Raw genomic sequence first — 13,678 nt, 5'->3', positions numbered from 1 at the left:
TTCTGGCCCCTTTGAAGCTGGAACATTTTCGGTCTTCCTGGCTTCTGTGGTCTTGGTATTTGGAAGAGGAGGCCCAGTTACGTTGCAGAATGTTCCTCACCTTGGGCTTGGCTGCTGCTTCGTTATAAGAGGATCTGGGTTGGGGGGGGGGGTTAAATATATTTTTATTGATTTCAGAGAGGAAAGGAGAGGGAGCGAGAGAGAGAGAGAGGGAGCGAGAGAGAAACATCAGTGAAGAGAGAGACTCATTGATCGGCTGCCTCCTGCACGACCCACACTGGGGATGGAGCCCACACCCCAGGCACGTGCCCTGACCGGGAATAGAACTATGACCTCCTGGTTCGTAGGTCGATGCTGAGCCACTGAGCCACGCCCGCCGAGCCAGGTTCTGTGTGTTTGTCGTGAGTTCTATGACCGTGAAGCCCAAGGTTTGCCTAACCTTCATTTCGTAGAGAGGGAATCGAGGACCAGAGTGATGAAAGGGCGTGGCCAAGGTCACGGAGGTAGCGGGGTAGGACTAGAAGCCAGACCCACCGAGTCCAAAGCCAGTGCCCTCACTTCTCCCCTCTGCTTGCAAGTCTGATGGGAACCGCTCAGCCCCGGCAGCTGGAGCAGCAGATGCAATGAGGATACTAAGTGCTGGAGAGCGCGGTCCCTGAGGACCCATCTCCCCATGACCTTGGCCGACCCCCACGCCTCCAGGAAAGCCTCTCCCTGCTTCTGCGAGAAGCCGGCTCCATCGCCCACGAAGGCCTGATACCAACAGTGTCTGGGGCGAGTCTCTGAATCCCAAGTGAAGCAGGCGTGGGAACACCTCCACGTGGACCTCCGGGCGGCGGGAAGGGAAGGTGTCTCCAGGCGGGAAGGCATGGAAATTTCCCTGAACCCTGGCGCATGCTTGGCGTCGGACCAGCTGCAGCATCTCCACTCCAGCCCGGCCTCGTTAGCGAGGCGCGGCAATCAGGAGGTAATTAGCTCGCTGTTATTTATTCTCTGCACTAATCAGCAGCCCACGGTGGAGAGGGCTCCCACCCCCAGAGCTGTGGGGCTTCTCGGGGACCTTGAGTTACCAGCCAGGAAACAAGTAGCAGAAGACAAGGGCAGGGACAGGAGAAGAGGGAGGAGGAGACCCGCCCCAGGGCCCAGGCCTGCACACAGGTCCCAGGCAGCTCCCCTCTCCTCTTGGCTTTGTGCTCGGGATTGGGCTCTGGTCGATAAAGGGCTGCCCTGCGGCTCCCTGTTCTGCCTCACTGCAGTCAAATTGCCTTTTTCCAAGGCGACTTTCGAAAAAAGATGACATTTATCACAGCCTGCTGAGGGTGACCTTGGTGGGCGGGAGCGAGGGCAGGTGCCCTGGCAGTGGACGCCGGAAGGAAAACAAGGAAAAGCTGCAATGCTTTCCAACGTCGGGGTTGTCCGGAGAGCCATGGGGAGACAGCCCTGGGTGTGAGGACAGCTCCACGCGCTCCCCCTGCCCCCTTCCTCCTCCTCCTCGCCCGCACTCCCCACTGGCAGACCCCGCCTCTCCTGCCCAAACAGTAGACTGAAGGTGGTCCATTCAGAGGACACCCTCTGGGAAGGGCTCAGACCTGTGACTTGATAGCTTTGCCAAATAGAGAACCTCGGCATGAGCAGCAGCTCCAGAGTTTCTATGTAGAACAAACTAAGAGACCACCATGCGGTTGGAAGGCAGGCAGCGAGGGGAACGGGGAGACTTGTCCTCAAACTGTTTGTATAGCAAGTGCATTGTTTTTTTGTTTTGTTTTGTTTTTTGTTTAGTGACAGGAAGGGAGAGGGATAAAGAGATTGAAACATCGATGAGAGAGGAACATCATCGGTTGGCTGCCTCCTGCACACCCCCGACTGAGGATCGAGCCCCCAACTGGGGCAGGTGCCCTGATGGGGAATGGAACCGTGACCTATTGGTTCCTGGGTCAACGCTCAACCACTGGGCCACACCAGCCAGGCCACTGGGGTTCTTATATATACGGTACAGCTGTTTGGAGTGGCTTGCATAAAGGCCTCCCAGGCCACTCCTTGGCCCCAACACTGCCCAGGACACCAAAGTCGGAAGAAGACTTAGGGGCCATCTGGTCCACCTCTAGCCCTACACGGGCTCCTCCACAAGTGTGCTCCCTTCACTCCCCCAGCCTCCAAAGCCCTTTACACACAGGCTCGTCTGTCACCTGTCACATGCGCTGCCATGATCTGTGTCTCGGTTTCCGTCACCAAGCCATGGCACCTGAGAACAGAGACAGTTTCCTGTGTGTCTGTCTTTGCATTTCACTCCTAAACACTCACAGAAGTTCTTGTTCTATGTGAATGGTGTGTGTGTGTGTGTGTGTGTGTGTGAGAGAGAGAGAGAGAGAGAGAGAGAGAGAGAGAGAGAGAGAATGAATGAACACACAAATGGAGGGGCATCTGTGCAAAGTGGCCACCCAGCCTCTGCTTGAACGCTCCCGGTGATAGCGAATTCATGACATCAAGACGAGAGAGATCCATGATTGGAAGGACAGTTGAAACGCCCATTTTACAGGTTAAATAACTGACTGGAGTTACCTTTGATCAAAGGAGCCGCACAACCAGGATTTGATCCCAACTAGCCTGGTTGCCCACGGCAGGCTGCGGGCGCGGCAGGGGAGTCTTGTTGGTTGCGGGGCCTCGGAACCAGCCTTCATCCCGGGATGTCTGGTCAGCTGCAGGCTGACTGTGGCGTTGGAGCCGCCCCCGAGGCTGAAGGAACACCGTGAACCAGGCATTTGTCAGCAGTATTTCGAGGGCGCGTCTCCCCGATGACTCAGCGCAGGAGAGCTTTGAGGTGACCATACGTGGGCGTCAGAAGTCAAGAAAATGCTCACGATTTAGTCATCAGGAATGATCACCTCTGTGTAAGCAGAATAGCCCAAGCGTGAACGTGAGCTGTAGATTCAACAAGGTGCCTTGCGGTTTATTGACAAACCTGAAGAGCCCAGGACGCGGAAAGGTGTCTACGGCACCCCTCCCCCTGCGATGACTCCTCCTCTGCCCCCAGCTCACACCCACACCCGGCGCTTTCTGCAGGTCCAGTGAGCAGGGCTGAGGTGGGCAGGGGTCAGAAGTAGCCCAGGGGGTGCCAGAGGTCAGTTGTCCCCAAAGAGGAAATATGTGCCCCCTGGGGAGTAAATAATGGGTGAGGGTGCTGAAGGGCACGTTCAATGTTAAAGGGTCAGGGAAGGGAGTGACGGCTTATGGGGGTGGGGGAATGGCAACAGGAATCTTCCAGACTGAGCACCTGCAGGGACAAACCAAAAACGGTAACACGAGTGAACTCTGTAGAAAGGGCCCATCCAATGGTTTGAAGGGTTTACCTTCCAGCGATTTAAGCAAATCTCTGCAAAGGACTCATCTTTACTGCGGCCCCTCCCAGACCAGCTTCCTGCTAGAGACCCCTCTCTGTGGAGATACTCCAGGGACTACAGATCTGTCCTGATGTTAGTAACATCACCGGGGTCTCCACAAAATGCAAGAATGTTTTAAGTTTTTAAATATATTTTTTACTTATTGATTTTTAGAGGGACAGTAAGGAAGAGAGAGCGAGAGAGGAGAGAGAGAGAGAGAAACACTGACTTGTTGTTCCACTTATCTATGCATTCTTTGGTTGACTCTTGTATGTGCCCTGACCGGGGATCGAACCTGCAACCTTGGCATATTGGGACGATGCTCCAACCAACTAAGCTACCCAGCCAGGGTCTTAAAATGTTTTTAATTTAAATTGTATTTAAAAATTGTAACTATTTTTAAATTGTAAAAGATAGTGAACCCAGAGAGGGAGAACTTAAACGAAATATGAATGAATCTTCCAGATGGGCGGCACTCTAGAACGTGGAAACAAGACATAAAGTCGTGCAAGGTGATCTGTACACATGCTGATACCAAGACCGGGCTCTCCTAACTCTGATGGAGAAAAGGGAACATTTTTTAAAAATATTTTTATTGATTTCAGAGAGGAAGGGAGAGAGAGAGATAGAAACATCAATGATGAGAGAGAATCATCGACTGGCTGCCTCCTGCACGACCCCTACTGGGGATCATGCCCACAACCCGGGCATGTGCCCTGACTGGGAATCGAACTGTGATCTCCTGGTTCATAGGTCGATGCTCAACCTCTGAGCCACGCCAGCCGGGCAAAACAAAACATTTTTAAAGGTGATACTTGTAGGTGATGAGGCACCTTCACAACGGTTATCTCACAACTGATAATCCCCCAAATAATCCCAGGAAGCTCAGCTGCTGGTCTTGCTTCCATTTGGCAGATCGTGGAATGAGATTGGGTAGAACCACGTGCAATCCCCAAAGTCACGCAGCTGCGGCTTGTCTAAGCCCAAACCCCTATGCCAGTGATGGCGAACCTTTTGAGCTCGGCATGTCAGCATTTTGAAAAACGCTAACTTAACTCTGGTGCCGTGTCACATATAGAAATTTTTTGATATCTGCAACCATAGTAAAACAAAGACTTATATTTTTGATATTTATTTTATATATTTAAATGCCATTTAACAAAGAAAAATCAACCAAAAAAATGTCATAGGTTCACCATCACTGCCCTATGCTCTGCCCTTATTTTTACACCAAACACCGAGACTAACATATAATAAATATGTCGATTTAATGCCATTAATTAATGAATTGATTCAATAAACATTTTGCTGTTAATCCTCACCCGAGAGATATTTTTTCCACTGCTTTATAGAGAGAGCGGAAGCGGTTGGGGGCGGAGGGAGAAGAGATATCCATTGGTTGCCTCCTGAAAGGGCCTGACTGGGGCCTGACTGAGGCTGAACCTGCAACCCCTGGGCTGAAGCTACAAGCCCTGGACCGGGAATTGAACCCATGACCCTTCGGTGCTCGGCCAACACTCTAACCGTCAAGCAACACTGGCTGGGGCAAACAACACATATTTTGAATGCCGATTAAGAGCCAGACCTAGGGCCAATCACTGCTTTTGAGGAGCTTGCAGTCTAATGGGGAAGTGGACATGTAAGCAGACAGAATAGCATATCAAAGTTCTGTCGGGACATATGTACAGTGTGAAGTGAACCCCTCGGTGTCCTACACTTTAGGACTACCTTGCCCTAAAGAAGGGCGGCCAGCCACATGGACTCTCTGAAAAGGAGTCGAAAGGGAGCTTTTTAATGGGGTGTCTCCCTGCAGTCTCCAACTCCGATGGTGATGCCCAGTCCGCGATACTGAGGAAAAAATACTCCAAGTAGAGAGAGAAGCAACTCGTCCATTCTCATACCCTGGCAGACACAGCCAGCCTCCTTTGCTCAAATGCCGAGGTAACCAAACAACCTTCCACGTTGCATGTAGGAACCCTGGGCTGGTCCAAGAGGAAACTAATGTCCACGGTAAACAACCTGCTGCTATTCATCCTGCTGGGGTTCTCTTTTTGTTGTGAATTAGTAGATGGTTGTTCTGGGCGAGGAGGCCGCTGTGGGAAAGTCATTAGGAGTCAATGTTCTGCACTCTGCAACCCAATGGAACTTTCCGTGACTATGTTCAATAGCGCAGCTAGTCACAGGTGGCTATTGAACCTTTGAAAGCAGGCTAGGGCAACCGAAGAAGTGACTGATAATGCTATTTAATTGTAATCGATTTACATAGCCACAGGGAGCTAGTGGCTAGGGCTTCTGTGGACCCGCAGTGTCTGCATCACCGAGCTTATTAGAAACTGCAGAACCTCAGGCCCCGCCCACACCGACTGCTTCGGGATCCTCGGGTTAACAAGATCCCCAGGTGACCTGAACGCAGATTAAAATTTGAAAATGGCATGGTTACTTCTTCTTTTTTTTTTTTTTTTTAGGGGGTGGGAGATCAGGAACAGGAGGGAGTGGGGCAGAGGGAGTCAAGGGTTCCTGGCATAGTTACTTCTGAATGAGCTGGTGGTGGGTGGGGGGGAGGACCGACTGAGGACCATACCTGTGGCGGCCTCTCCAAGCTGCAGACACCTGACTGAGGCTGGTGTCCAGCATCAGGGTCCTTCTTTGCCTGGATCTGTCTCTCCTCCATCCCTTAAGCACAGCAGAGAGGGTGAGCAAGAGAGAGCCTGGAACACTGCATCTCAGGAAGGTTATGGGGGTGAGGGTTTGGTGGAAAAGGCGTGTGTCTCTCAGGGACACAGTACAAAATAAAACGATGGAATTTCCTTAACAATAATTGAGTGGGAATGATCGCTGCATGGGAGTTCGTTGCATTCCTTTCTCTCTTTTTGTGTAGGTTTGAACTTTTTCAAAATTAGGAAAACAGATGTGACTTCCGAGATGATGTGTGTGAGAGCCAGCCCCCGTGCTCCCCTCTCCTCACCCCTCGTGAACTCCCCTTCCTTCCACACCGAATCAGGGCCGGCCCATGTGGCCAAAATGGAGGTGACAGGTGTGACCTCGGAGAGCCGGGTCAGCGTGACTTCTGCCTGGCTCTCTCTCAGCTGCCTTGCTCTGGAGGAAGTTGGCCACCAGGCTGTGAGGACACTCAGGCAGTCCTATGGAGAGACCTTCAGGGAGAGGAGCCACGGCCTCCTGCCAACAGCCAGCCACACAGTGAGTCATGGAGAGGAGCCACGGAGGGAGTCCATTCTCCAGCTCAGCCCAGCCTTCCAATGACTGTAGCTCCATCTGACACATGATTGCAGGTGCCCGAGAGACCCCCGCCCGCAAGCCAGCAGCCCGCCAAAGCACCCCTGAACCTCTGACCAACAGAAACTGTCTGAGAGGCATTAAGTGTATATATCATTGTATTAAACCATCGTATTAAAGTTTGGGGGTTGTTATGCGGCAATAGAGGAAGGATACAAGGTCATTTCAGGGTTTCCCACTCCTTGATGCCCGCCCTACCTATCGCAGATGCCTGGGATGAGCAGGAAGAAGACCTTCTCGCACTTCGCACTAGGCATAAGGTTGCCATGCTGATAGTCCCTCGAAGAGATACTGCATTCATGTAAAGTCACGGTCGAACATCTGTGACAGATACAAATTCTTCTAACCCTTAAATTCTTAAAACCCTTAGCAAGCTAATGTACTGCGACCTTCATTTCAGTCTTGCTCTTGCTGCTGTAAGAGACGAGAGAGAATAAAAAGGGAATTTCTTCCACAGGGCCTACCACCCAGTAGCTAAAGTCTTGAATCATAAGGTCCCGACTCTCCCTACACGCCCCTCGCCCAGTGCCTAACCCCCAAGAACACATACTGCGAACAGCTTCCCTCCCAAAGACCCCGGCCCTTCATCTGTAGGATTTGGTGATGGAGAAACTACACTGGAGCAGCGCTCGGAATGAGGGGGGTGTGTGTTTGGGGGGGGGGGGGGCGGGCGGTGGTAAAGGGCTGGCATTGGGTCAGAAAGGGCGCTAGTGGCCGGGCCCAAGAGAAGCATGACTCCCCAGGCTGGGGAGGGTTTTGAAGTTTCCAGGAATAGAAACCTGTCGCTGGTTTGTCTGCAGCCCGTGTGTGTGTGTGTGTGTGTGTGTGTGTGTGTGTGTGTGTGTGTGTCAGGGGTGGACTGGGAATTGCTGAATGGGGTGTCTGAGGAGTGGGATCCTGGGGTCTGCGCATGCGCCAAAGACCTCCCCTTACCCCTCTCCTGGCCATCTACCTGCCTTGCAGGCTGGGGCGCTGCACCCTTCCTTGGTACCCACGGGTGGAGGAGTGGTGGCATCAAGAGGGAAGGGTGTGGGGAGGGGGGGGCGGACGGGGAAGGCCCTTCCCTAAATCCTTCCCCAAGTTTTGGGGACTTCGCAGCCCTAGAGAGAGGGGAGGGGCGCCTCATGAATCTCCCGCCAACACTGAGCTGATTGCTTTCATCTGTAAAATGAAAAGACGTGTGGCGCTCCTTGCCCAGGAGTCAGTGGCAGCGAATTCGCTCAGAGCTACTTCTCCCGAGAGCGGTTTGGGGGCACAAGGAAGGGGATGGAGGGAGGCGGAGCGAGCACAGCGGGGTGAGGGGGCCAGCTCCGTCCTGACCATGCCCGTCGCCAGGTAGGTCCCGGCCCGGACACTCCCCGAGCGCGACTGCCCGGCGCGCGGCAGCCCGGCCGGCTCCGCACCGACACCCGCACGTGCGCCCCGCCCCCCGCGCGCGCGCACCAGGCTCCGGCGGCCACGGGCGCGCGCGCGGTGCTCGCTGCCCCCACGCCGCTCCTGCGCTCAGATCGCGGCGCCTCGGGCTCCCCGCGCCGCTCCCCGCCGGACCGCGCACCCGCCGGCGGCGGCCGGGGTCGGTGGGCTCCCGCGGGCGCAGCGGGGCGGGCGGAGGCGCCGGGGGAGGAGCGCCGCGGAGCCCGCCGCGTCCCCGGGAGGCGATGTCGCCGGGCGCGGGCCCCTGCGTCAGGCGGGCGCCGCGACAGGCCGGCCGGTGAGGCGCCGCCGGGGGAGGCCGCGACGGAGCGCCCGGACCCGCCATGGGCTGAGACACGTCCTCGCCGAGCAGGTGCAGTGACCAGAGGTCCCGGAGGGGGGAGCCCGCCCCACAGGCCCGGGACTCAACCCCGGAGCGACGCCCCTACCGAGCCGGTGCCCTGTTGACCTTCCCCCTCTCCTCCCCCAAAGCCCTGCAGACCCCGCCTCCAGCCCGGCCCGGGCAGCCTCTGCAACAAACTGCACCGCCTGAGGTCTCCTGCCACCGGCCCAGCAAGCCTGTGTCCACCGCTGTCCCTGCATTTTGAGCCCCTGCCTGCAGCCCGGGAGCTGCCGGGCATCTCTTCCTTTGACTTCTAGTCCAAGGGGGGCGGGGGGTGGAGGGGGAGCGTGGGGGAGCGGGTCCTTCCCTCCATTGGTCCATCCTCTCTCCCTCCAGCCTGGACTCAAAGACCCTTCTTCTCCCTGCAGAACATGCCGGGGTGACTCCCTCCCAGACCTTCCCGGTGGCCTTCCTCGCCCTGCCCGGTGACACTATGCAACCCCCGCGTGACCTGCGCGGCCTCTGGCTCCTGCCGCTGCCCTGGTTCCTGCTCCTCGGCGAGGTGGCCAGAGCCGGCCGGCCGGGGTTCAGCTGCCCCGCCGTCTGCCTGTGCGCCAGCAACATCCTCAGCTGCTCCAAGCAGCAGCTGCCCAACGTGCCCCACGCCCTGCCCAGCTACACGGCCCAGCTGGACCTCAGCCACAACAACCTGAGCCGCCTGCGGGCCGAGTGGACCCCCACGCGCCTTCCCCACCTGCACTCCCTGCTGCTGAGCCACAACCACCTGCACTTCATCTCCTCCGAGGCCTTCTCCCCGGTCCCCAACCTGCGCTACCTGGACCTCTCCTCCAACCAGCTGCGGACGCTAGAGGAGTCGCTGTTCAGCGAGCTGCAGGCCTTGGAGGTGCTGCTGCTGTACAACAACCGCATCGGCGCGGTGGACCGCTCGGCCTTCGAGGACGTGTTCCAGCTGCAGAAGCTCTACCTGAGCCAGAACCTCATCTCCCGCTTCCCGCTGGAGCTGGTCCGGCTCCCCAGGCTGGCGCTGCTGGACCTCTCCGCCAACAGGCTGAAGACCCTGCCGGTGTCCGACCTGCAGAAGCTGCCCGCCTGGGTCAAGAACGGGCTGTACCTGCACAACAACCCCTTGCTCTGCACCTGCGAGCTGTACCAGCTCTTCGCCCACTGGCAGCGCCGGCAGCTGAGCCCCGTGGTGGACTTCCAGGAGGACCTGCACTGCATGAGCGCCAAGAAGCCGCACAGCGTCTTCAGCCTCAACTGCAGCGAGTACAAGGAACGGGCCTGGGAGGCCCACCTCGGGGACACCTTGACCATCCATTGTGACACCAAGCAGCAGGGGATGACCAAGATGTGGGTGACACCCAGCCACGAGCGGGTGCTCGACGAGGCGGCCAACGGCACCGTGAGGGTGTTTGAGAACGGCAGCCTTCACTTCCAGAGCGTGCAGGTCGAGGACGGGGGCGTGTACACCTGCTTCGCCGTCGGGGAGGCTTTCAACGAGACCCTGTCGGTGGAGTTGAAGGTGTACAACTTCACCTTGCACGGACACCACGACACCCTCAACACAGCCTACACCACCCTGGTGGGCTGTATCCTCAGTGTGGTCCTGGTCCTCATCTACCTGTACCTCACCCCGTGCCGCTGCTGGTGCCGGGGGGTCGAGAAGCCTGCCAGCCACCAAGGAGACAGCCTCAGCTCCTCTATGCTCAGCACCACGCCCAACCACGACCCCATGGCCGGCGGGGACAAGGAGGAGGATTTTGACCGGCGGGTGGCCTTCCTGGAACCTGCTGGGCCTGGGCAGGATCAAAATGGCAAGCTCAAGCCAGGCAACACCCTGCCGGTGCCCGAGGCCACAGGCAAGGGGCAGCGGAGGATGTCAGACCCGGAGTCGGTCAGCTCGGTCTTCTCTGACACGCCCATTGTGGTGTGAGCAGGATGGGGTGGTGGGGAGGTTCTGCCCCAGGAGAGGTAACGCGCCCCTGAAGGATTGGAGGGGATGGAAGAGGGGGCTGGCTGCCCAAGGGCGTGGGTTCCCCCTGACCTCGAGAGAATTGGTCATGGGTACAACGGAAGCCAAGGCCCCCACCAGGGTGTGGCCGCCATGATTTTCAGATATGGATCTATCAGTCCTCAGGCCAATGCTGCCCCCCTCCCCAGAGCCCCGGCATTCGTCAAGGCGGTGAAGGAGGAGGGCCGTGTCCGAGCTGGGTGGGAGCCAGGAAGGGGTGGGGGGAAGAGCCGATTCCCTAACTTGTTCGAGGTCATCCCTGGCTCCTTAAGAGAAACTCATTTGGGGGGAATCTTTTTCTCTCTCTCTGCCCACCCACACCTGTGAGGTTGGGTGTGTTAGGGGAGCTTCCGCAGGAGCCACTCCGAGGCCAGGGGGAGATTGGAAACCTTTGGGAGAATGAGTCAGGAAAAGGCTGAGACCTCAATCAGGAGCTCTTCCCAAGCTCTGAGACTTCCCCAATGCCTTCGTTTCTCCCAAGGAGCCTGGCTTGCTGCCCGTCAGAGGCGATGGGAGGTGTGGTGTCTGTGCCCTGTCCTGGGACCAGTGGCGCAGAGGGGTCCTCCCGAAAGCAGGGGTGCAGCACAAAACCAGGAGCACGAGTCTGGGGGCGCGAACTCCAGGTTGGCTCATTGGGTTCCTGTACCTGCCTGTCAGGCCAGGGTGGGGGCTGCTGAAGGCAGAGCTTTCATGGCTGGATGGATGCCTGCGGGGGACGGGGAGGTGCCGCCACCTCTTAGGTGGCATGCCGCTGGTCCCACCTGACTTTCCGGGATGCCGTCTCCTCATGGGCTCCGGTGGGACTCGGGTTCCCCAGTATGCTGCTCTGCGGAGGGTAGAGTCCTGGGACGCCTGGCCCCAGCTGGGTGAGCTGGGCAGGGGTTGCGGGGGGAACAGGTGTGTATCTCCTGTGTCGCCAGGGCTGCCTTGCTCCTCTCAGATCGCGCCCCTGCTGCAAAGCCACGCGTGGGATTCCGTAGCTGATGGGTTGGAATTTGGAGGTCTTTGCCCCAGAATGGCAGTTTGGAGTGTGGCTTCGAGTTCTGTGTCTCCACGAGGTTCCAGGCCGTCTCATAACGGAGATGGTAACGGAGACAGTTGGTGGCGCTGACGTTTCAGAAGGGGGGCTCTTCCACCCCCTGCGCTTTCAGAGGTCTGTGCAGTGGGGTGGGCAGGCCAGGAACCTAAGACAGGCCGGCATTCCATTCCATCCACGGCTACAGAGCGCTCTGGGACGGAGGTGGCCACTCCCCCTCTGATGGTGTAAGCCCTGGGAGAGGGCTGCTCTGGGCTTGGTCAAGGGCATGAGCAGGGCGGAGGTGAGAATGTTCTGACGTTGGTCTGTCGCAGTCTGTCCCCTCTCTCCCCAGCTTCCCTGCCCAGTGTTCGTTCTCCAGATCTCCGACCTCCTTAGGTCCCAAGAGGTGTCGTTTGCCTGTGGGTGAGGCTGCTTGCGAGGAGGGGCTGCCCCGCTGCCTGTGAAGATTGGGGACGGGGACGGGGAGGTCAAGGCTGCTGGTCATCCTTTCTTAGTGCCCAGTTTTGTCGAGAGGTGCAGCATCTCCCTCAAGTACTTGCATGCTCGTAGGTCCGCATGCTCCTAGGTCCGCATGCACGCAGCACCCTGCCTCCCATCCGGACCGCGGTCCTTCAGTCCCCACTGAGCGCCTCCGAATGGTCCGCTACGTGCACCACGCCACGCACACCACTCTCCTGCCCCGTAGGAGACAGTGATCCCGCCAGGCTCCCCAGATAAACTCTTGTCCTTTAAATTCTGAGCTCTGAAGCGTCACCCACATCTCCATGGCACCCAGGAACCTCTCCGCAAGGCCTGGAGTTAGGAGAGCTGCGGCAGAGGACCTTGGGAGAAGGGGTGATGAGGGGATGGCCAGGTCTTCAGACCCTCAGAAACCTCCCATGGATGGAAGGCAGTAGATGACACGGAAGTGCACAGCTAGGTCAAGGGAGGACCCAGGGGACACTGCAGGGGACCAGGTTGCTCTTCTGCTCTTAACTGCCCCCAGGAAGACGGGCCGGGAGGGCCAGGTTGTCCGATTAGGTTCTGGAACCTGTGGGGAGTTTGTTGCTGGGGCTGGAGGAACCAGGGCTCCCTGCTTGCTTCCCGGGGAGCCTGGGGATCTCACCTCCACGCTGCAGCCACCCCTCCAGGAGCCGCCTAGGGCGCTGACAGCCTTAAATGAGCTGCGTGTCGAATGAAGCAGGCCTTCTGGGGCCTTCTAGCGAGTTCCTAAGGACAAGGAGGGCATCAGAAGTCCTGCCCAAATTGGGGAACAGGAAAAGGCCCGCAGCTGTACGTCTCCCTGCTCTGCCCCCCGGTTGGAGAGGCTGGGAGGTGTGCCTGGCCATCCCCTCAAAGGCTGCAGGATTAGCCTCTCCCATGGTTTCTGCTGATGGAGCCACGGGTCGGGTCGCTGTCTCTGGGGGACCGAGGACTCAGCATATGGAAGCTCCCTAAACCCTGGGGAGGAAGCTGCCAGGTCTGGTTCTAAGAACAGGCTGAGAGGTCACCCCTCCACCGCCACCCCCATAAACCAGGCAGGGCTCCCCGGAAGCAGGGGTCCCTGGAGACAGTACGACAGGGCTCTACAGTCTGTCTGTGTGTAGCCTTTTTTTTTTTTTTTTTGGTTGTATTTATGGGGCTCCTAGGAAGGGGCCCAGAGAAGGTGCACCCCAGCTGGGGAGGGCAGGGCCGACGGGTTCATTTTTCTGTGTGTTCTTACCTCTACTTCCTCGTAGCCCTGCTGGCGAAGCAAGCTGGCTTCCCGTGTCCGGGCCCCTGTCTCCCCCTCCCCGCACCGTGTGTACCCAGGCTGGCAAACCATGGAGCCTCTGGGCTCTGACAACTAGACAACCATCATTAAACCTGGCTTGAGTCTCTCTGTTCGGTGTGGTCCGTGACTGGTTCATTTCTCCTTTCAGCCTGTGGGTGGGGCTCGCTGTGCCTCAGAGGGTGCGGCCTGTGTAGGGAGAGGATAGGTGAGGGCTGGGTAAGGGCGCCGGGAGCACCCACATCCAGGCATCGACACAGACCAGGGGTCAGCAGGGCCCTGTAAGGAGCCAGAGGGCGCGGGGCTTTGCAGGCCACACAGTCTCCGTGACAGCTACTCGGCCGAGCCGTGCAGCAGGAAGTCGTGTGAATGAACGAATGCGTGTGAAGAACGTTCCAGACTTCCTTCATGGACATTGAAATGTGGAGTT

The 13,678-nt window shown here is 57.6% G+C and overlaps 1 protein-coding gene and 1 long non-coding RNA gene across 2 annotated transcripts; one reads left to right on the top strand and one right to left on the bottom strand.

The window, feature by feature from the left end:
* Positions 1-5,661: 5,661 nt before the first annotated feature.
* LOC308534474 lies at positions 5,662-6,912 on the bottom strand. Its single transcript, XR_013997197.1, has 3 exons — positions 6,870-6,912; positions 5,959-6,050; positions 5,662-5,780 (listed from the first exon to the last, which is right to left on the bottom strand). It is a non-coding gene; the product is annotated as an uncharacterized lncRNA (long non-coding RNA).
* Positions 6,913-8,351: 1,439 nt separating this feature from the next.
* On the top strand, positions 8,352-13,363 carry AMIGO1 (adhesion molecule with Ig like domain 1). Its single transcript, XM_081112978.1, has 2 exons — positions 8,352-8,457; positions 8,856-13,363. Exon 2 carries the CDS (start codon positions 8,921-8,923, stop codon positions 10,379-10,381), a length of 1,461 nt encoding a protein of 486 aa, XP_080969104.1. The 5' UTR covers positions 8,352-8,457; positions 8,856-8,920; the 3' UTR covers positions 10,382-13,363.
* The last annotated feature ends 315 nt before the right edge of the window (positions 13,364-13,678 follow it).

The sequence above is a fragment of the Myotis nattereri genome, assembly GCF_964212035.1.
Source record: "Myotis nattereri genome assembly, chromosome: 18".
Lineage (NCBI taxonomy): Eukaryota > Metazoa > Chordata > Mammalia > Chiroptera > Vespertilionidae > Myotis > Myotis nattereri.
Note: the sequence above shows the minus strand (reverse complement) of the source record. Positions and strands in the feature narration are given on the sequence as shown.